This window comes from Lutra lutra, chromosome 16 (genome assembly GCF_902655055.1).
Source record: "Lutra lutra chromosome 16, mLutLut1.2, whole genome shotgun sequence".
Taxonomy (NCBI): Eukaryota; Metazoa; Chordata; class Mammalia; order Carnivora; family Mustelidae; genus Lutra; species Lutra lutra.
Window position 1 is genome coordinate 14804285 of NC_062293.1, and position 21663 is coordinate 14825947.

General features: G+C 54.9%; 1 protein-coding gene across 5 annotated transcripts in view; it reads left to right on the forward strand.

Annotated features, from left to right (window-relative positions):
• The first annotated feature begins 860 nt into the window (after positions 1-860).
• SCN4A (sodium voltage-gated channel alpha subunit 4) overlaps positions 861-21663 on the forward strand; it is a 42480-nt gene continuing 21677 nt past the window's right edge. The window contains exons 1-10 of one of the 5 annotated variants that reach the window (XM_047707540.1): positions 861-992; positions 15176-15818; positions 15908-16026; positions 16163-16252; positions 16547-16675; positions 17147-17238; positions 18891-19205; positions 19619-19682; positions 19922-20063; positions 20868-21077. In XM_047707540.1, coding sequence (XP_047563496.1) covers positions 15546-15818; positions 15908-16026; positions 16163-16252; positions 16547-16675; positions 17147-17238; positions 18891-19205; positions 19619-19682; positions 19922-20063; positions 20868-21077 — 1434 coding nt within the window. In that variant the 5' untranslated portion in view covers positions 861-992; positions 15176-15545. Of the gene's footprint in view, positions 993-3083; positions 3179-11081; positions 11118-11770; positions 12066-15175; positions 15819-15907; positions 16027-16162; positions 16253-16546; positions 16676-17146; positions 17239-18890; positions 19206-19618; positions 19683-19921; positions 20064-20867; positions 21078-21663 lie in introns of those variants that run through there. The other 4 variants (XM_047707544.1, XM_047707543.1, XM_047707541.1 and 1 more) reach the window with 4 other exon arrangements.

The following is a 21663-nucleotide window of genomic DNA, read 5'->3' on the forward strand; positions in this document are numbered from 1 at the left end:
GGGGTGTGGGGAGAGTGGTGATGGAGAAATGACTCTCGAGACTTCTGTGTTGTCCAGTGGACAGTTATGCGTGTGTGTGTGTGTGTGTGTGTGTGTGTACAGATAGACATGCACTTAATGAATATCTAGTGACCATAGGTACACACAGGTGGCCCTGTGCACATGTGAACAGGAGCGTGGACTTAGACAATGGTGCAGATAGGAGGAACATGCACGGACACGCGTGAAAGCCCGAGCATGACCGTGAGTACGGGTGTGTGTACACAGAGACACGCACATGATAAAAGTCTAGTGTCCAGAATACGTGGTGTTCGTGTTCACCTGGGCAGGAGAGTAGATATGACTATATGTATGTAATAATACAAGTATATGCACAAGCCTGATGCGAGTGTGGGAGCGTGTTTGCGTGAGCTATAAGCATGTGTGGGAATGGGGGTAACACACGGTGGAAGGGTTTGTGTGAATGTATGAAGGGTGATTTATGTGTATGGCTGAGCACATGTGAGTGTGGTATTTGTAGGGAGACGCGTCCGTGAATGTATATGAAGTGAGTGTGAGTGTGCAAGCTGGCACATGCCGCCGGGGCTCCTGGGAATGAGCGTGAAAGGACCCTGGCGTGTAGAATGAGCCTGAGTAAGCTCCTCAAGGATGGGAAAGGACCCGTGTGAGTGGCCTCATCCGCGTGCCCCACTGTGTGTGCATGTGCATGTGCGCGTGCGCGCGGGTGTGAGTGTGAGCAGGCGAGAGTGTGCCAGCGGCCCCGGGCCCCGGCAGTCCCGGGCTGAGCCCAAGCACACCCGGTGAAGCGCAGCCCAGGCTCCCACCTGAAGATTGGCCCAGTCCTCAGGTTTCACTCATGACCCTGTGACATCAGCGGCAGCAGCTGTCCCCGCCGGCCGGCCCCCCGGCCAAGTCCCCCAGAGTCCCAGCCCCAGCCCGAGGTGGGCACGGCGCTCCAGGCTCGGCCGCAAGCACTCCGCTCCTGTCCAGCAGTGAGTACCGCACCCGCCCCGCCCAGCACCCCGAGGGCCGGCCACCCCGAGGAGCAGGGCACCCTGGCCCCATGCCCAGCCTGGCTTCAAGGAAGCTACCACTTTGCTCCGGGCACCACTGTCCTCCTGCCCACACCGGGCCCTGCTCTGCCCCGGCCGCAGCCGAGCTCCTTGGGCCTAGATCCTCCCCGTCCCCAAACTCGCCTCTTGGGGCCCCCCTCGGCTGCCCTTGATGCCCCTGGCTGGCTGTCTTTGCCCTCAGCAAGAGTCCTGAGGTCACCAATGGCCCAGTGGTGAAGTCTCAGCTCCAGACAAGCGCAGGGTGACCCCAGGGACGGGACTGGGCTGAGTGTCTTCAGGAGAGGAGAGCGGAGAAGCCAAAAAGCCTGTTCCCAGTGGCGGCTCAGCCTGTTCACCCGCTGGGAAGGCAGGGCTGAAGGGGGAGGAGAGCGGCTGGAGGCCGGGTGGGGGGTGGTGGCGGCCCCTTTGCTCTGCTGAAACAGGAATCTTCCAGATGCCAGCAGAGGACACATCTCAGGCTGCACCGCCCAGGCTCTGCCCACCGCCCCTGCCTCTCCCGGGGCAGCTTGTAGCAAGGCTGGGCTGCTTTCCTGGACAAGTGGGGAAGGCGGAAAGCCTGCCCCAAGGGGAAGGAGATGGAGCCACAGCACTGAGGGGCCGCTAGGGGGTTCAGGAGGGGCCCTGGCGCCAGGGCAGAGTGCAGCCCCCTCCCCCTCCCTGCTGGCAGAGCTGGCACCCGGGCCTCCAGGGAAGAGGGGGCGGGCAGCCACTAGTTCGAGAAGCTGAAAGGTCTGAGCGGAGGTAGGAGAAGGGGTTTGAGAGGCGTGTGGTGTTGCTTATCAGAGAGAGGCATTTGTTCAAAAGATTGGGAAGTCCCCATCTAGAGGGCCCTGAGGGTGGGATGGGGGCTTTTGAGACTTTTCAAGAAGGCACTGGTTTGGCACAGAGGGCCTGAGCGCCTTCCCAGTCCACCCAGCAAAGGCTAACCATGTCTTGCGGCCCCTCCCCCTGCCCGGGGCACCAGGCCCGGGCAGCACAAGGGTTCACACTGCCCCAGGTGGGGAGAGGGCCGTCCAGGTGGATCCTAAACATGGCCCCGTCCACCCATACCAGCAGCAGTGGGGGCCTGCCTGGAAATAAGTCACTCCAGAGCCCGGGAAGGGCAGAGCCCAAGGGAGCCTAGAAGACCCTTAAGTTTAGCCTCTGTGGAAGAGCCAGCTTGAGGAAAGTAGCTGGAGACCAGTTTGAGGCCAGTCTGGCTCGTCTGGAGAGGGGAAGGGTCTGACAGAGAGATAGGAAGAGCCAATGGTGGGTTCTGTTGTCATTCTTCTATGACCAAGACCATGATTGCCTCCTAGGGCCCTGAGTTGGAGAGCTAAGGAGACCTCAGGGCGGGCAGTAGTGGGGACACAGGGGGAGGACCGGTTTTCCCAGGAACCTCCAGATTCCTCTGGGGTCATCCCCAGCCCCCTGGCCGTGGCTGGCGGCCTCACTCTTGGAGGCCACATTGTGGACAGTTGAGGTGACCACATACGTATTTGGAGCCACTCACCTGTGTGGGCAATATAAGGTCCCAGACATAACCCAAGGGCCCACTCCCGTGTCCTTGCCAGGCATCTCTCAGGGGATCGGCTGGGATTTTTACTGGGGTTTTGGGAAGATAATTAAGGGTCCTTCCTAGGTGCCCCTGTCCCAGCCTGGCTTTGCTTGTCATTTCTGGTTGGGAAACTGCCCGAGGTGAGGGCTTAGGACTCGGAACCACCTTCCTAGCTCTAGGCTGCCCTGAGCATCAAGGCCTGCCTACCGGTTTCCCTCACCTGGGCTTCTGGGTCCCACGCTTGGGCCCAGGTCCCGGGGAAGCCCGAGTTCAATACTGAAAACGCACATCTCTTGGCCAGACTATGGAGGCGGTCCTGACAAGGGCCCTGCCCGGAGGCTATTTGGGCCCCCAGAACAGAGAAAAGTGTAGAGAGTGGCGGGGGGGGGGGTGGGGGGAGTCCAGCTGGGGATAGAGTTCAGAGAAGTCTCCCAGGGCCAGGCACAGCCAGAGAGGAGACAAGGGATTGGACTTTACCGAGACAAGCAGAAGGGCTCTCTCCAGGTGACAGGAGAGAGATGCATTGATGGGAAATGAAAAATCTGAGGCCTGAGTCCCCAGAGAGCAGGTAGGGAGAAGGGAGGGGATGGGGGGGGTGGTCGTCAACACCCAAAGTGTTGATTCCTCTTGAGGAAGGGTTCAGGCTCTGAGGGTCCTGTTCCTTGCCCAAGGCACACAGCTAGTGAGGGGTGCTGACGCTGGTGCAGGGCTGGGTGGGGGGCAGAGCTGGCCCCTGAGACTTGGGGGCGGTGCAGGGGGTTCCCGTGGGTAGCCTGAGGGCTGGGGCAGGTGCTGGACCTTCGGCAGGGGTCCCCACTCTATAGAAGCAGAGACAGGCCGTGGTACACAGGGGCTCCTTTAGGAGGTGTGTTCTTATGGGGCTGGGGGAATCCCAGGTTCCCTCTACCTCCACCACCCTTGCCCCAGGCCTTTCATGTGCTCTGGCCCCCCTTCTGCCTCGTCAGCAACAGCTATTTTTATTCCCTGAGGTTTTCAGTCAACAGCCATCATTGGGGGATGGGGCAGCAGGAGGAGCAGGAGGGGCTCAAGGAGCAGACAGAGAAGGGGGTGGCAGGGAGCTGTGCCCCTCGACAGGCAGGCTGCCCCTTCCCCTCAGGCCTTACTGCCCTCTGCCAGGAGCCCTAGCATAAATGCAAAGGACAGAACCACAATGGTCACCAGACCCCACTCTGCTTTTTAACTGGTTTGTGAAGCCAGGTGCCCCTGCCCGCCTCCCCCCTCCCCACAAGTTAGGTGCTAGAAGGACATGGTCCACGTAAGACCTGGGTGACAATGTAGCTTAGTGTTCAAGTTCCAGGGTTCTCCTGAGAGCCCCACGGGCCAGGTTTCAGCCCCAGTCTACTACATAAATCACCTCCACCAAGTGACTTACCTTTTCTATGCCTCAGTTTCCTTCTCTTTCAAAGGGCATGACGATAGGATCATGGTGAGGAGTAAGAGCTCGTGATTGGGAGGTGCCGAGAACAATGCTTGGCGTGTAGTCAGTTCTACATGTTAACTAGTAGTTAATGATCATGGCTCTTACCAGGCTGTGACTCTGATATCAATGTCTCATCTTGGGGCGGGGGGAGGGTGGGCAACGGAAGGAGGGAGAAGAGTTATGAAGGTGGGTCTGCGGGGCAGGAGGCAGGACAACCTTCCCCAGTGCTGGGCACCCTGCATAGCTGGGATGGGGGATACGTTTTTTTCCTATCTGGTCTCCCTCAGGTGAGGGAGATCCTTTTATAAAGTGGATGGCAGACCCCCTTTCAGGAGGGTCCACGGTTGACTCATGTTGCTGTGAGGACAGTGACTCCAAAAGCCAAGCAGAGTCCCTCTGGCTCCCATTTCAGCAAGATCAGCTTGTGACTCCGGTCTCTTTGGAAGTTTGTAAGATCTTGATTGGCCTTAATTGGGGAGAAGGACCTTGTACCGGAATCGTTGGTGGGAAAACATTCCTAGAGCGGTTTCCGGCGTAGAGTGGAGTTCTCCAAAAAAGTGGCAGGGCCCCGCTGGCTGAAGGGGCAGAATGATTCCGCCAGCCTTCCTTGTGGGTTTCCGGTGATGGGACTAGGGCTCCACAGGCAGCAAGAGGATCACTCTTCCTGGCGCTGGTGACCGTGATTCCCAGCTCCCGGGACCTGGCAGGTGTGGGGGGCCCCCAGCGGGCAGGGCTCAAAGCCCACCTTACCTGGATGGCTGGGGGTTGATGGAGGGAACAGGGAGCCAACTGGGCTCTGATCAGTTTTAAATAGTCTTCCTGTCGCCCTCTTGGTGGGCCTGTGGTAGGAAAAGAGACTCTGTGCCACGATCTGGGAAGAGTAAGGGTGTGGGGCAGCGAGAGAAGAGAACAGAGGCAGGCATCTCCTGGGGTGGACCGCAGGTCAAAGCAGGCAGGGCAGGGGAGCAGGCTGGTGTGCAGGGGGTGGATCTGCCCAAAGGCGGGGGAGGTGGGCACAGATGTGTCCAGGAGAGGGTGTGCGTGCACGGGTTTGAGGGGTGACATCCACAGAACCCTGGTGGTCATGCTTGGGGGCTCCTGAGAGTGAGCCAAGCTAGCAGAGGGCAGGAAGCCCCAGGCCTGGGTGGAACGAATCAGCCTCCCCACCCTTTGGAGCAGCTGAGAAATGACTCATAGAAGTGATGTGTGTGCGTGTGTGTGTGTGTGTGTGTGTACAATGGGCTGCAAAGGGACTTAGTGGGTACATGAGGGTCGACTGGTCTAAAAGAAACCCATACCTCAAGGAAGTCTCTTTACCAAGCTGTTGACTTATGGTCCCCACTCCCACAATTCTCAACACACACGGCCCCAGGAGGCCTGATTCTAGTCCTGCCAGGGCCCGCCAGATGCCCACCCCAACTGGTGCGTTTTAGGGGCTTGGCCCAAGGACCCCTGGTCTGCCCTTTGAAGAGGACAGACAGGTGAGGGTCAGGCCAGCCCAGTCCCCCAGAGGGCTGGGAGGAGGCAGCGTTTGTAGGAGCAGGCATGTGCACTGGCATCGGAGAGCTGCGTTCAAATTCTGCTCCTGCCACTTGTCAGCTGGGAGGCCAAGCCTGGAACAGTGCCAGGCACTCAGTAAGCACCAAATGAACAGATCCATGACTGCTTTTCTTCAAGAAATAATCCTTCAGCCTCCACTTCGAGGCTGTGCATGTCAGCAGGCTGGGTGAAGGGGCTGAGGTCTGGGGCTGAAGGAACCAACCTCTTTCACTCCCAATGGACTCTTCCCCATGCTGACTGAGGTGGGAATTTTATGTCTTTAGACGAATTCCTTTGATCTGAAGCTCAGTCTTGGGAGGGGAAAGCCCTGCCTCTAGGGAGAAAACGCTTCCAGGCTTCCAGAGCTGCTGACAGATGAGCTGGGAGGGGTTAGAAAGAAGGGGACACAGTTCACAAAACCCAAACACAGCCCATTTGAGGATTTATTTCCCATTTGTGGGTTTTTTATTTCATCGGCCCCCAAGCCAACCAGAAACACTCTGGGTGAAGACAAAGAGGTTTGAGAGGAGGAGGCAAGTTGGCGAAAACTTTTGAGAGCTGTTGGGGGTTGGCAGAGAATGGATCTGACTCGGGGGGAAGGGGCCGCTGACATATCCTGAACAAGAAAACAAACTTGGCATTCAGTAAGTACAAAATAAATGTGGTCACCACTATCATACTTACCCCTTGCAGCAGACACATTATTAGGCTGGTTGATTCACGTCCCTAAAAAAAGGGGAGACATTTTTTGGTCCAGTGAGCCCACATGGAAAGTACAATCATCATTTGCCCACCCCTCACCCTTGCAGCACCCCTCATGTGCCCCTGATTGTTTCCGGAACTCTTGGGGCTCCTGAGTGTCCGGAGGTTTCCACTCCCGGCTCCAGGCCTCCCTCCAAGACCTCTTGGAGCAGATTTCCTCTGCAGAGTGTTAGATCAGGAGTGGAGGGCACCTGGGGTGACTTCCTCCAGGGCCCTGGCCTGCCAACCCTTCAGCCCTAAGTGCTGGCAGAGAAACAACACAGCTACCCCTTTCCCATCCCCACCCCCAGGCTGCCCCAGCTGAGAAAAATTGTGACTTGAGATTTATAACGAGGGGGCATAGGGATCCGTTTTGCATTCCTGGAGCTGGGCCACAGTGGGAATGCAGGAATTTGGGAAGTAGGCCACCCGGATGCCCGGTGCTGTCTTTGGCCAGGATAGAAAAAGTTTGATCTCTTCCAGTTTCCCAGAAAGTTCTGAGTCTGAGCCCTCACTGCAGATGAAGCTTAAGGAGGGGTCTCCACTGGCCACATGGAGCTCTGAAATAATCTTGCTTCCAGTCCACAGAGAAACAAAACAGCCTGTCCCTGGACTGTATTCTGCTGCCCAGGGAACGACATGGTTGGTTGGCAAGAGGCACGATGACTGGGTCCTAAGCAAGGCCAGCAAGCTACCTGCCATCCACAGGGATGGGCCCTAGTCCTAGAATGAACAGGGAAGGCTTCGAGGGACAGGTCACATCCATTCTCAATCTTGCAGGAGAGTTCTCATAGTGGCTTTTATATCTCAGGCTAGTATGGCATGGCTGACGCTTCTTGGAGGATCTCAGGCCAATGCAAGTGCAGTGAGGTAGGTTTCTGGATGTTTGAAGGACCGTCTTTGAAGGCAAAGTTTCCTAGGAGAGAAGGTTCTAGAAGCATGTGGTGGTGGAGGGTGGTGGTAATGATGTCTGAGTCATGTTTTCAATAATTTGGGACAGTCAGGATCACAGACACCCAGCTGTGAGGGTGTTGAACTGAGAGGAAAAAATCAAGATCCGATAGGCTTTCACAAATACTAGAAGTAAGGGGCACTTGGGTGGCTCAGTCGTTAAACGTCTGCCTTCGGGTCAGGACATGATTCTAGGGTCTTGGGATTGAGCCCTACGTCGGGCTCCCTGCTCAGCGCGAAAACCCTGCTTCTCTCTCTCTCACTCCCCCTGCTTGTATTCCCTCTCTTGCTGTCTCTCTCTCTGTCAAATAAATAAATAAAATCTTAAAAAAAAAAAAAAACACCAAAACTAGAAGTGAAGAGGTGCAATGGACAAGGGGAACTTGTAGAATGTAAAGTCCAACACCTAAATTTGTATTAATCTTGCATCTTGAGACCATTATTCGTTTCAGGTTTGGGGGATTTTTTTGGTCAGTTCTTTTGGATTTTGTACCTAGATAATCATGTCATCTGTGAACGAAGATTCTTTTATTTCTTCCTTGCCAATCAGTATACCTTTTATTTCCTTTTCTTGTCTTATTGCATTAGCCAAGATTTCCAGTATGATTTTGGAAAGCAGTGGTAGAAGGCAACATCCTTGCCTTGTTCCTGACCTTAATGGAAAGCTTCTAGGTTCTCATCATTAAGTACTATGTTAGCTGTAGGTTTTTTGTAAATGTTCTTTATCAGGCTGAGGAAGCTCTCTACTATTCCTAGTTTACTGAGTTATTGTTATTGTTGTTGTTGTTGTTTTATTATGAATGGGTATGGCTTTTTGTCAAATTCTTTTCCTGCATCCCTTGATATAATTCTATGTGATTTTTCTTCTTTAACCTATGGATGTGATGGATTACATTAGCAGATTTTCTAATGTTGAACCTGCCTTGCATACTTGGGATAAACCCCACTTCGTTGTAGTTATACTGATTTTTACACATTGTGAGATTTGATTTGTTAATATTTTGTTTGGGGTCCACCTGGATTTAAAAGGGAAAAATCAATTGCACAATTTATAGGATAGGGAAGGTCTAATTTGACTAGAGTTCAAGGAGGAAAAGATCCAGGAGTGATTGCAAATTCCACCTTATGAGTATGCTGCTGAAAAAATGAATCCTATCTTGGGATGAATGAATACAAAGGGTGTTTAGGCCGGAGGGAAAAGGGCTCTGTCTGTGGTCAGACTATGTCTGGAATTGGGTGTTCCAACCTGGCAGCCCCACAGAGAAAGACAATGCTGGGCTGGACCTGCTCCAGAGTGGAGCCGCCTCGCCCTCCTGTGTCCTTACACTTGGCTCCCTGCCTATGGACAGCTGGCCCCAGCCTGGCTCCCCGACTCCTGACCCTTCTTCCCCCACCCTCATCCCTGTCTGCTCACCACCTCCAGGCCCCAAGATGGCCTGACCTTACTCACCACTTCCGCCCAAACTTCCGTTTCAATGCAAGTTCCGCTGGGGCTTCTCACTTACTAAATGGGCTCTGGCCCTGGCGCTCAGGGAGCTGGGTTTTATTCTTGGTGTGGCCTCTCATTTATCACTCTCTAAAATTATCTTATTTGCTCCCCTATTTATTATCTGCCTTCTCCCTCGGGAATGCAAGCTCAGTGAGGACAGGGAGTTTGCCACCGTTATACTGTGGCTCCTAGAACAGAACCCAGGACAGAGCAGATGCTCAAGAAATGTTTGTTGAATGAATAAATGTATGATCTGGGGGAGTTGTTGCTCTTCTCTGGGCCTGAGGTTCCCCATCTGTGAAACGAGGGAGTTGGACTCCTTGATCTCTTGAGTCCTTGCAACTCCAACATTCTTAAATTCAGTGGGAAGAGGTTGTCCGGAGCCCCCTGCCGGCCCTCAGCTGCCACATCTGAAGGACAGATTGGGGGTGGAGGCCAGAGTCTGATTTCTGGCAGGTGGGAGGAAGGTTCAAGCTGTCACGTCGGCCCCCTTTACTCCAGGTTACTCCAGGTTGTAGCTGGAAGAGCCACATGGAGATGTGCCATCATGACACCTAACCCATGATATGGGGCTCTGTGGCACTTGTCCCTGCCAGGAAGCCACTGTGCACACATCCCAGACAACCCTTCATTCTTCCACTGGTGTCCACTGCAAACAATATAGCTTGTCCTGTCTATTCTGGACACATTGAAAGGGTGAACAGAAGGCACATACTTGCCAACTAACTGTGGTCTTATCTCAACCCACTGCCCCTGTGAGGGGCTCTCCAAGGCTGCAAGGTGAAGTCCAGACTCCCATGCCTGAAAATCGAGGCTATGGCCAGTGGTCCAACCCACCTTCCCCAAATCCCTGAATAGATTCTCTGCCCCACAAAGACTGACATACCTGCAGCTCCCTATGTCCAGCCTCTGTCTTTGCTCAGGTTGCTCCCTCTCCCTGGAAGGTTCTTCCCCACTATTTCTCTGTGTTTATAACTTAAGCATCCTTTGAGGCCCAACTGAAAAACCCCATCTTTCTTTCCCTGACCTGGGAGTAACCATTCATTCACACGAACTCCCACAATGACCTCCCCTCTTTAGGGCAAGCATCGTTTTCTCCTCATGTCATAGTTACATGTGCTCGTGTCCACCTTCCCCCATCCATCAGCTCTTGGAAAGCAGGATGCCCAACAGGTGCATCTTTGTGTCCTATGCAGGGCGAGCTCAGCTTCTGGCTTATGAACAGGATGGATGGATGGATGGGTGGATGGATGGATGGGTGGGTGGGTGGATGGATGGATGGATGGGTGGATGGATGGACGGATGGATTAAATATATCAGAATCCATTTTATCTCTGGGCAGGTCTGTATTCAAGTCTTCATCCACTCATTCTTTTAGCAAACATGTCTTGAGTGCCTACTGTGTGCCTAGTCCCAGGACTGGCTATAGTGAGCTAGACAAACAGCTTGTGTCCTCTTGGCATTTCAGTCTAGTGGAGAAGACAGACAAAATAAATTAGGCAAATTACTTAAGTAATTATCAATTATAACATATGTGATGGAAAACACAAGAGACTGTAATAGAGAGTAGAGAAGGAGAACGCCACTTGAAGAAGACACATTTGAGCCTAGGCTGGGGGTGAGCTGGAAAGGGGCCAGTGGGACTGGGGCAGAAGGAAGAGGGAGGAATCAGGAGACAAGGGTGGAGAAGGAGGCAGGGACTGGATCGCCCGGGCCTTGTAGGTCACTGTAAGACTTTTAAGTTTTGTTCAAAGCACAACAGGAAATTGCTGGAGAAATTTAAGCAGGAGAAACAACATGATTAGTTTCTTGTTTTTAAAAGATCACTGGCTGCTCTATGGAACGGATTTGCAGGGGCCAGGGCAAAAAGTTAGCAGGAAGCAGGCTATTGCAAGAGATTATTGTGATACGGTCCAGGGGGAAAAGGTGGAGGTCGCATATATTTTGGAGATAGTATTAATGGAACTTTGGATGGGCTTGGTGTAGAAGGTGAGGGGGAAAAAAGCATTTAGGAGGCACCCTGATGTTTGCCTGGAGCAACCAGATGGATGGATGGACATTTTCTGGGTTGAGGAAGACTATGGGTTGAACAGTTGAAGAGCACAAATGCTTCGTCCCAGATACCATACATAGGTTGGGATACCTCTTAGCTCTCCACATGGAGTGGTCCAGTTGGCAACTGCATACATCAGTCTGGAGTTCAAAGGAAATGTGATGCTATTCTTGTCACACTACTTACAGTCCTAGGAATGATGCCATCTAGACCCAGACTGAGCTCTGAGAAACTTTAGAGTTTGGGGAAGAAAGAGGAACGAGCGAGGAAATTGAAAAGAAGCAGCCAGAGAGGTAGGAGGGAAACCATGGATGTACTCTCAGGGAGGCTGAGCGAATAGAGCCTTTCCAGAAGGGGGCTGCAGCCAAGTGGGTTGAATACTTGTGAGAGGTTGAGGGAGGTGAAGACAGAAACGTGTTCAGCAGACTTGGCAGCAGAGAAGGTGCTAGTGACTTGACAAAAGCCATTTCAGTTGAGTGGGGGGGGGGATGGAAGCCAGGTTGGAATGGGCTGGGGAGTGAACAAAAGGTAAGGAAGTAAAGACAACTGGTGTAGACACTTTCTAAGAAGTTTCTCCATGAAGGGAAATCGAAAAATAGGGCAATATGAGGCTGGAAGGGTGGTTTCTGTCACCACCGCCATTATTTTTGCGATGGGAGAGCCTAGTCATAGACAGGAAGAAGTTGACGGTGGTAGAGAGAAGATAACTAGAGAACGGGGTCCTTAGGAAGGCAAGAGGGGTCAGGGCTGAGCCCACATGCAAGGCCTGGCTTTGGTGACTCCTCATCTTCCGTTTTAGCAGGATGGCAGGGGCAGGGGCAGCAAAGAGGTTTTTGTCAGTTAGACGGTGTGCGATGCTATGTTCTCACTGGAGGCCAGGAAAAGTCAGTGCCTGGGCGCATCCCAGGGAGGAGCGTGGAGTGGGGGTGTTGAGGAAAGAAGAGAAGGCGTGGAGTAGTTTTCTCACAAATTGGAAAAGTGAGGGCACCAGAGAAACCTGTACTCCCAGGACAAAAGTGAGGGCACACATGACATTTGTAACCACGACGTCAGCTGCGAACCCTGTCCAGCCCAGCCTTTGTTCCAGCAATGTCCAGCCACTCAAGGGCTGAGCCAGAAACGGCACAGCTGGGAGACGGGCTGGGGCTTCCCCAGATGAGTGAGATGGAAGGAGAGAGAAGGCCGGAGTCAAGAGTATTTTCGAGGAAGGATTGTGATGATGGTGCTTATAGGTAAGCTGGGTAAGTCAGAGGGTTCTGCTGGAGAGTTAGAAAATGCATGGACAAGGGGGTGAAGGCTGGAAGAATCCCAAGGATCACAGTAAAGAGCACTTGACTGTGAGCTGAGAGGTAGGAGCGGAGGAGGGACTATTAAAGGAGATATGGTCTCTGGTCGTGATTTAGATTCAGGGTGTGCTTACAGGAAAGAGGGGCAAAGGTGGAGGGCTCCTCTCATTCATTCATCCATTCATTTAATAACCTCTTATGGGGCACCTGGCAGGCTCAGTCGGTAGAGCATGTGACTTTTGATCTCAGGGTTAGTGCGAGCCTCATGTTGGGTGTAGAGATGACTTAAAAACAAAATCTCAAAAAAACACAAACAAACACTTTTGTTCAGCATTAGGCACACGGGTGGTACAAAGGAGAAATTCACTCAGGGCATCCAGGGTGAGTTTCTGGAGGCAGTGGTTCTTGTGTAGGTTGAGACTAGAAAGACAAATTAAAGTTCTTTGGGGTGACAAAAAGGAGGGGTGTTCCAGGAAGGCAAGCAGACCATAAGCAAAGGCCCGGTGGTGGTTATAAAACAGCTTGGCCCATCTGAGAAATGGCAGTGGCACAGCCAGAGTGTGGGCGCGTGCGGGGCAGGGGAGGGTGGTAAGGCGGGGGGGGGTCATGGTGAGACTGGGAGGCCAGGTGGAAGGTGTGGACACACTACTAAGCAGTAAGAAGCCACTGAAGGAGCAGCCAGGTTTGATCGGATTTGTGATTTCAGAAATGTGGGTGGTGGACTACAGTGGAGCCCAGTGGGAAGTAGGGAGGCAGGTGGGGGGTATCTGGACAGAGCAGGTGAAGGGTGATGAAGGAGCAAGAGCCTGAAGGACGGAGAGCCCTGTGGGTGCTGGACCTGGGATTGGACCAGGTGTACCACCAGCCAAATCCATGCCTCAGCTGGCCCAGCCAGGGACGGCACTTTCCCCCTCCTGGAACAAGACATCCAGACGCCAAGGGGCTTCAGGCCTGGTGAAGAAGGCAGGACAGGAATTTAGGATGAAGTACAGATTTTGAAGGAGGAGATGCGGACTCTGCCTGGGGCCAGCTGGGGTCAGCAGGAAGAGGTGCTAGGCCTGCCTGCGTGGGTCCAGAGCCTGGCAGGGGGAGAGCCCAGGGGAGGGAAGAGAGGCAAGGGCTGGGCAGCCATCTCTAAACAGACCTGTGCCAATGGACCAGGCACCAGATTCAGTGGCAACCCCAAACCCCAGGCTGTGAGGAGTCTGGTGGGGGAGACAGATACCAAGGGACAATCTGGCAAGCAGGAAGTGAATTACTGCTGACCTTAGAGCTTTGAAGACTCTGGCTGCAGGAAGGGAGCCGTGACTCCACTGGTCTGGGGCCATCAAGGAAATGGGACTGTCTCTTAAAAAAAAAAAGAGAGAGAGAGAAGGAGGAGGAGGAGGAGAAGGGGAAGAAGAAAAAGGGGAAGAAGGAGAAAGACAGTGGCAGCATGAGGTGCTCGAGGGGCGCGGGAGGGCCAGCTGAGAAGAAACCGCAGGGTTTGCGCACTGGGGGGCCTCTGGGGACTCCAGCAAGTGTGGCTTCCACGAGGGATGGGGTGGAGCCAAACTGTCTCTGTTTGTCTGTCGTCCCACTTGGGCCCCCGTGAAGGGCAGAGTGGGCAATGGCAAGCCAGAGGATGGTTGCCAAGCGAGGCTTGTGAACTGGGCGGGTGCCCAGCAGCCACGGGCTGTCCGCACGGCCATCAGGCAGGTCAGCGTCTTCTGTCTGGCCGTGTCTGTGGGCCCAGGGGTGGGATGAAGGTGGGAAGGTGTGCGGCTGGCGGCAGGGTAGGACCGCGGGGCGTGTGCATGTGTGTATGCGTGCGTGCTTGCACACACACGCTCCCACGCCCACAATGGGGCCGAGGAGCAGCTGAAGGATGGGGTCAGCAGGGATGAGCAGAGTCATCCCCGTGGAAACACGACTCCCTGGGTGATGGCAGGGAGCAGCTGGGCCGCCAGGCCAGGGGGCGTGGCTGGCTCTGCCCAATGGCTCTGGCCTCTCCCTGGACCACCCTCTCCACCTGTTGGCCAAGCCCAAGGAAGTGCTGTGCTGGCTGGGGCAGGGACACCGTGCAGGCATCAGAGCCCGCTGAGAAAGGGCCACCATCCAGTGGAGCTCTGGGGGCCTCTGGCGGGGTCTGTCTGAGCCCCTTCGGTGGCGAGGTGGCTCAGGGGTGTCTGTCTGGGCAGGCCTTGCAGTGGCTCATGTGAATGGGCTGCCACGGTCCCCCTGTGCCTGCCTGCTGACGTGGGTCATTCCCCAGGACCTTTCAGAGAAGTGACCCACTGCCTCCCTTCCCACAGGGAATGGGCTCGGGAGGGCTGGGCAGGAGCATCAGGAGAGGCCAAGGGACAGTCCATACTGTTCTCACAGGCCTCTAAAGCTCCGGGGGGGTGCACCAAGTCCACACAGGGACCACCAGCCAAAAACAGTCCCTGGGACCTCTAGCCCTGTCTCCACCATTGAAACTGTCCATGTCATTATCTGCATGACCTTGCCTTTGTGTCCTCCTCTTCCACATAAACATCTGCAGGCTCTCCTGCTGTGGCCACACACACACACACACATACCCTCTATCCTCCTGCTCCAACCTCTCTGCTTGCCCATGGGATAGATCCCACAGGTTCCGTGGGCGGGAACTGGTGGGACCCTCTGCAGAGCCTGGGTGTCTTCCTTCTTCCCTCTCCTAATCCAAATCATGCTTTCCCAAAGCTCAGGATATGGTAGCCCCCACCCCATGTCTTTCTTTCCCCTTCCCTCCAGACCAAGGATGGTAAATACCGGCAGATCCACTACATTCTCTTCTCTCGTGCCCTGGCAGATATCACTAATCAATCACAACAGTCCTTTTCCACCCAGGCTGGCTGCAGCCTGGAGGGTATCCACCCGCATCTCCAGGCAGCCCATAGCAGCTGATCTAGGTCAGCCCTGAAGATGAAATCCATCTGCCACTCTTGCTTTAGAGTTGCTCCCACCAGGCCCTTCCTCTTGACCCTCAGGGCCTCGAGCATATTCACATCTGACTTCTGTCCGCCTCACTGCATAGCCAGCTGTGGTTCTCTCTGTCCCCATAGGCTGACGCCACCCAGTTCCAGAGCTTGGGCGCAGGAGGTGGTTGAAGGCACTGGGGCACTGGCCCCACCGAACAGGACCTGGTGGTTTGCTGTCCGTCCCGAGGGCAGCCCACTCCCTGCTGGGGAGAGTGGTGCAGGCCCGAGGGGGGATGCTCTTGTGTCCAGCACCTGCCCAGGCCTTGCAGGCACAGCTCCCCATCCCGACAGGGCTTGCGCGTCGGCCCCCCCCAGCCTGGCCCCGGGGCAGACAGGAGGTGAGTAGCAGACAGCAGGCCCAGGGCCTGGTAGGCGCCTAGCCCCCAGGGAGCGGCACACTGCAGCCTCCCAGGCCACCTGCCACCCTCCTGGCCACTGAGCCCAGGATGCGAGGATGGCGAGCTCATCTCTGCCCACCCTGGTGCCTCTGGGCCCTGAGAGCCTGCGCCCCTTCACCCGGGAGTCCCTGGCGGCCATAGAGCGGCGGGCGCTGGAGGAAGAGGCCCGGCAGGAGAGAAACAAGCAGATGGAGATCGAGGAGCCAGAAAGAAAGCCACGCAGCGACCTGGAGGCTGGCAAGAACCTGCCCCTCATCTACGGGGACCCCCCACCCGAGGTCATCGGCATCCCCCTGGAGGACCTGGACCCCTACTACAGTGACAAGAAGGTCTGGGCCGGTAGGGTTTCCTCTCCCCGCCTGTCCATCGTCCGCCTGTCTGCCTGTCCCTGGGTCTCACAGCTCCCTCTCTGCCGCAGACCTTCATCGTCCTTAACAAGGGCAAGGCCATCTTCCGCTTCTCTGCGACGCCTGCCCTCTACATGCTGAGCCCCTTCAGTGTCATCAGACGCGGCGCCATCAAAGTGCTCATCCACTCATATCCTGCCCAAGCGGGGCTTGTGCCGGGGCAAGAATGGGCTGGGGGCGGGCAAAGCCAGGTGCTATAGACGAGGAGGCCCCCCACCCACCTCTGTTCCCACCTGCTCCCTCACTTTCCTTGACCCTCCCCTGACGCTGTTCAGCATGTTCATCATGATCACCATCCTGACCAACTGCGTGTTCATGACCATGAGCAACCCGCCTTCCTGGTCCAAGCACGTGGAGTAAGTCTCTTCCTTCCTCCTCCTCGGAGGCCCCCTCCCCCCACCCCACCCCCGTCTGGGACATAGCTCACCCCAGGGGTCTGAACTCTGAGGGTGCCCCGTGTGGCACTGCTCTTGTCTTCCAGGAAGACACACTCTTACTGTCCCCCCCCATCAACACCACCCCCCGGGGAGGGGGTGCACACTGTCACTCTCACCAATCAACCTCCCGGGCAGCATATTCCATTTTTGTGACCTCCCTCCTGGGAGGTCCATCATGGCCACGCCTGGCCCTGGCCACCCTCTCCCCACCAGGTACACGTTCACGGGGATCTATACCTTTGAGTCCCTCATCAAGATGCTGGCCCGGGGCTTCTGCATTGACGACTTCACATTCCTCCGGGACCCCTGGAACTGGCTGGACTTCAGCGTCATCACCATGGCGTAAGCAAGGCCTGGAGGGCTTCCCAAGGCAGAAGCTGAGTGGGCTGACCCTCTGGGAGGGGCGGGCTGCAGGGGTGACGGGAAGGAGTGCGGTGAGCTGCCTCGTCCTAGGGACTGCCATGGCTGGGGTCTGGCTTGGAGGCTCTCCCGATGCCTCCTCCACGTGCCACCAAGCGCCGTGTGCCACAACACGTGACAGTGCTGGACCCCGGTCCCATGGGCCTCACACACTGGGAGAGCTGAGCTACCCAACCCCCACTCCCATCAAAGTTCCTGCACTGTCTTCCCCAGCTCTCAGAGCCGAAGAGAAACCTTGGGGTGTCTGACATGGCCTTCCCCCTAACCCCTGTGGTAACCCCAACCACAAGGATTCCTCAGGAATCCTCATTCTGGGCCTAGAGAAGCTGTGACTTCTGCCCTCATATCTGCTCCCAACTCTGACACAGTCTTCACCCCAACCTCCTGGCCCAGGTACCTGACGGAGTTTGTGGACTTGGGCAACATCTCAGCCCTGAGAACCTTCCGGGTGCTGCGGGCCCTGAAAACCATCACAGTCATCCCAGGTACTGGGGAGGTGCAGGGACCCCCTGCCTGGGCCAGCAGGCCTCCCCCCTATGCCCAGGCCTGGAACCTAACATTCAGGTCCAGGAGCCTGACCCAGGGTCACAATGCTCTGACACCAAAACCTGGACATAGTGGGGGGTCCCCATGGCCAGGGAGGAGAAGGAGCCAGAGGCTGGAGGATGGGCGTACAAGAAGCAGCACAGCAAGGTGGTTAGAGCACAGACTCTGAGCCAGATTTCCGGAGCTCAAGTCTCATCTCCACCACTTTCTAACTTTGACCTCAGGCAACTGGTTCAACCCACCTATGACTCAGTTTCCTCCTCTATAAAATGTGTGTGATAATAGTCCCACTCATTGGGACTCTATAAAATGTGTGTGATAATAGTCCCACTCAATTACGAGGATTAAGTGTGCATGGATGTGTGTTAAATGAAATGAACAGCTGGGCAGAGCAGAGAACTCAACCTGAGAGAGACAAAGGGAACGAGTGATGGAAAGTCCCAGCCCCGAGAGCTTGATAAGGAACATACCACATAACCACTGAGCAAAGAGGCCAGGGCAATTCCAAAGTAATGCATCAAGAAGTATGAAATAAATAGAATCCAGATCACCCAGACCCTCAAAAAAGCACGTGGAAAAACCGGACAAGCTTCATGAAAGACAGTCTGAAAAGAGACGGACCCTGGGAGGAGGAGGATTAGGTGTAAATGCTGGAAAGCACCATCATTTTCGCCTAGTCCAACACCCGCAAATGTGTCTGAGGAAAGTGAGACCCTGACAGGCCTTGGGAGGGGAAGTACTTCCTGAAGGCCACATTGCTCACTGGTCACTGAGGGAAGGCCAGAGTACACTTCCTCAATGCCAGGCTTCCAGCATCCTCCCAGCTCAGAGAGTTTTGATAAGGCGGTGCTGAGTACCTATTTTCTGCACCAGGATAAGAAAAGGAAATGAACTGATATGGAAGTGAGAAACGCTCTGAATAGGCCCAAAGAAGAAGTTATGGCTTTTCCATAAATGACGGGACTCCATCTCTGAAAGTTTGTAAGAGTTTCTATGCCTTGTCTGTCCAAAGGTTCAGGTTGCAATAATATCTCCAACTCAGTCTAGGGCTGCTATTCCTTGGGTATGAATAGGCATTGTAAGAAAAAGGGTTCTGTTGTCAAGTAAGTTAAGGAAACATGGTATTAAAGTGTGTTTGTTTCTACAGGACTTGTCAGAGCCTTTATTAGGATAATCTACAGTCATGCTCCAAGAGCAAAATCTAGAACTGAGACTTGCCCAAACATTTATTGAACCCCTTCTTTTTTAAGGGCACAACTGGGGAGATCAGTGTTGTGTAAAACAGTTTGGGAGTGTTGACTTGGTGACATTTATTCACCACCACCATGTGCCTGTGTGTTGTTCTATGAGTCAGGCAACAGCCTGGAAAGTCCTCATAGTGCATTCTCCTCATTGCCAAGACTCTGTGCCATTCAAATGCTCCATATCAAGGATGTGATGGGAGAAGAGTGGGCTCATTTGGGAAGGCTTCAGGGAAGTGGTGCCCCTAGTAAGTCAAGCCCTGAAGGAGATGTGGTAGGCAAAGACCTGAGGGGGTCAGGAGAAGGAGCTTTCCACCTGCCCATCCCCTACTCACACTCCCTCTGGTCAGGGCTGAAGACGATTGTGGGGGCCCTGATCCAGTCGGTGAAAAAGCTGTCCGATGTGATGATCCTCACCGTCTTCTGCCTGAGCGTCTTTGCTCTGGTGGGGCTGCAGCTCTTCATGGGAAACCTACGGCAGAAGTGCGTGCGCTGGCCCCCGCCCTTCAATGACACGAACACCACGTGGTACGGCAATGACACGTGGTACGGCAATGACGCTTGGTACGGCAACGACACGTGGTATGGCAACGACACGTGGAACAGCTATGAGAGCTCGGCCAGCAACTCGACCTTTGACTGGGATGCCTACATCAGTGACGAAAGTAAGAACTCACCCTGGGGAGGCAGGGGGGAGTACTCCTTCTTCAACCTGGCCCCTGGATTCCGGCTCTTGCCACACCTGCGCACCCCTCAGTCGGGCTGCCCGCGCAGGTGCATGGGAGCTGCGCGCATGCGCACGCGTACACGCATGCGCCCTATCCCGCCGGCTCTCTGTGCCCCTGCTGCATCCCGACTGCCCACCCCACAGTGGAGGTGCGGAGCTGATGGGGCCCGCGGCTCAGCTCCCTGTCATGTATCTATCCAGAGACCTTACTGGAGGGGCAGGGGCAGCCAGAGAGCCTCCTCTTGGTGTATTGGTGGACACAAATGTGCCCACAGGCGTGCAACGGGTGCGTGTGTCCACAGTGTGTCCACGTGGGTGACATGTTTCCTTTGTGGCCTCTGACTCCCAAAGGGAACTACTATTTCTTGGAGGGTGCCAATGACGCCCTGCTCTGTGGGAACAGCAGCGATGCTGGGTGAGTGTACAGGGAGGCGGGGAAAAGGTATCCGAGGGGTGTCGGAAGACGGGAACTGATTAGGGAAAAGGACGTGGGGTGGATGGGAACGTAAGGAAAACCCATGGACGTGAAAGGAATCCTTCCGTGTTTGGGGGGCGCAGACAGAACTAGAGGATTTTTCCTCTTGGGATCCCCCGACTGTCCCTCGGCTCGAGTTCTCTTCCGTCCCTAAAGCCAGCACCCCGTTTTATCCGCAGGCACTGCCCCGAGGGTTATGAGTGTATCAAGGCTGGGCGGAACCCCAACTACGGCTACACCAGCTACGACACGTTCAGCTGGGCCTTCCTGGCTCTCTTCCGCCTCATGACCCAGGACTACTGGGAGAATCTCTTCCAGCTGGTAGGACTGCCACTGCCCTGCCTTGAAGCCCTGCCTCGCAGCCCAACCGCCACCACCCCTTCCCCTACCCCGGCCTCCTCAGGGCAGGACCTGCAATAGGGCCCCTTCCTCCCTGAGAGCCCTCTCAGGGCCCCAGCAGACAGCTTCTTGGAGGCCTCTGACACTGGGGACCTGCCACATCTGAGGCACAGCCTTTTCTTCCTTCTCTACCTTTGCCTTAAGCACTGAGATCTGTGCCTGGAATAGACCCCCAGGCCTCACAGCAACCAGTAGGGTAGCTTAGAAATTCAACATGGCCCCTACACAAGTATTTAGCTTCTACTGTTTGTATAGGTAGGCAGGTGGCCTCTGGAGCAGCAGTGCCTTCTGGTTCCTGGTAATGTGTCTAACATGGATGATATTGATGATGATAATAATAATGGCAACTATTATTTGTTGAGCTTGTATTAGATGCCAGGCACAGCAGCAACGGTAGGATTCAAGTTGACCCCAAAGTCCGCTTCACCATTTTAAAAAATTTTCTTTTATCCTGGCTCTCTGATCTCAAGATATCTGTCTCTGGTCCTCAGGGCTCTCTGAGTCAGGAGACCAGGAAAGTCTGGGTCTCAAGTGTGTATTTTGAAGTTCCCCAGAATGTGGCTTAGCCTGCCAAAGATGGCTATCCCCTGCCTCAAGGTCCTCAAGTCACCAAGCTCTGTGAGCGACCCTCCCTGTTTCTGGGCAATGGGTATGTGGAGAGGGGTGGTGGGTGAAAGTAGGCAGGGGGCCATGTTACACTCCCTCTCCTTCTCCCCCTCTTCCCAGACCCTTCGAGCAGCTGGCAAGACCTACATGATCTTCTTTGTGGTCATCATTTTCTTGGGCTCCTTCTACCTCATTAACCTGATCCTGGCAGTGGTAGCCATGGCGTACGCAGAGCAGAATGAGGCCACCCTGGCCGAGGATCAGGAGAAAGAGGAAGAGTTTCAGCAGATGTTGGAGAAATTCAAAAAGCAGCAGGAGGAGCTGGAGAAGGTCTGGACTCAGGGAGAGGAGGCCAAGGGTTCTCCTGGGGAGGCTGAGACTGGGGGAGAGGCATGGGGTAGGGGGCTTCAAGGCAGGGTGAATATAAGGCCCCAGGCTGGGGGTTTCGGTGGGATGAGAGGCATCCAGGCAGTAGAAAGAGTATTTTGCAGCTCTTTGCCTCAGTTTCCCTATAAACAGCAAGGGATCTGGAGGAGTTAAACCTGAAGTAACCTTCCAGCTCAAATATCTGTGGTCTTGTGATTCTTTCTGGGCAGGATATGGGTCCATGCTGGGGGAGAGGTGTGTCCTGGGGAGGCCCTGGGGTGCAGCCCCCCCATTGCCTCACCACCGCCTGAAGTGTAGGGTTTGTCAAGACTTCCAAGAGTGGGGGGTCTTCAGGGATGAAGGTCTTCAGCCATTTTGGTTCCTACCCTGTCAATCCCATCACCACCGAGGTCATCCCCCAACCCGCACCAGGCTCAGCACAGGACAAGAAGAGGGACCCCATCCTAAAGGACTTGGAAAGAAGCTCTGAGAGTTTCTTAGTCCATCCACCAGGCTCTGAGGTGGACTCTGTGCCCACCACCCTTGATGA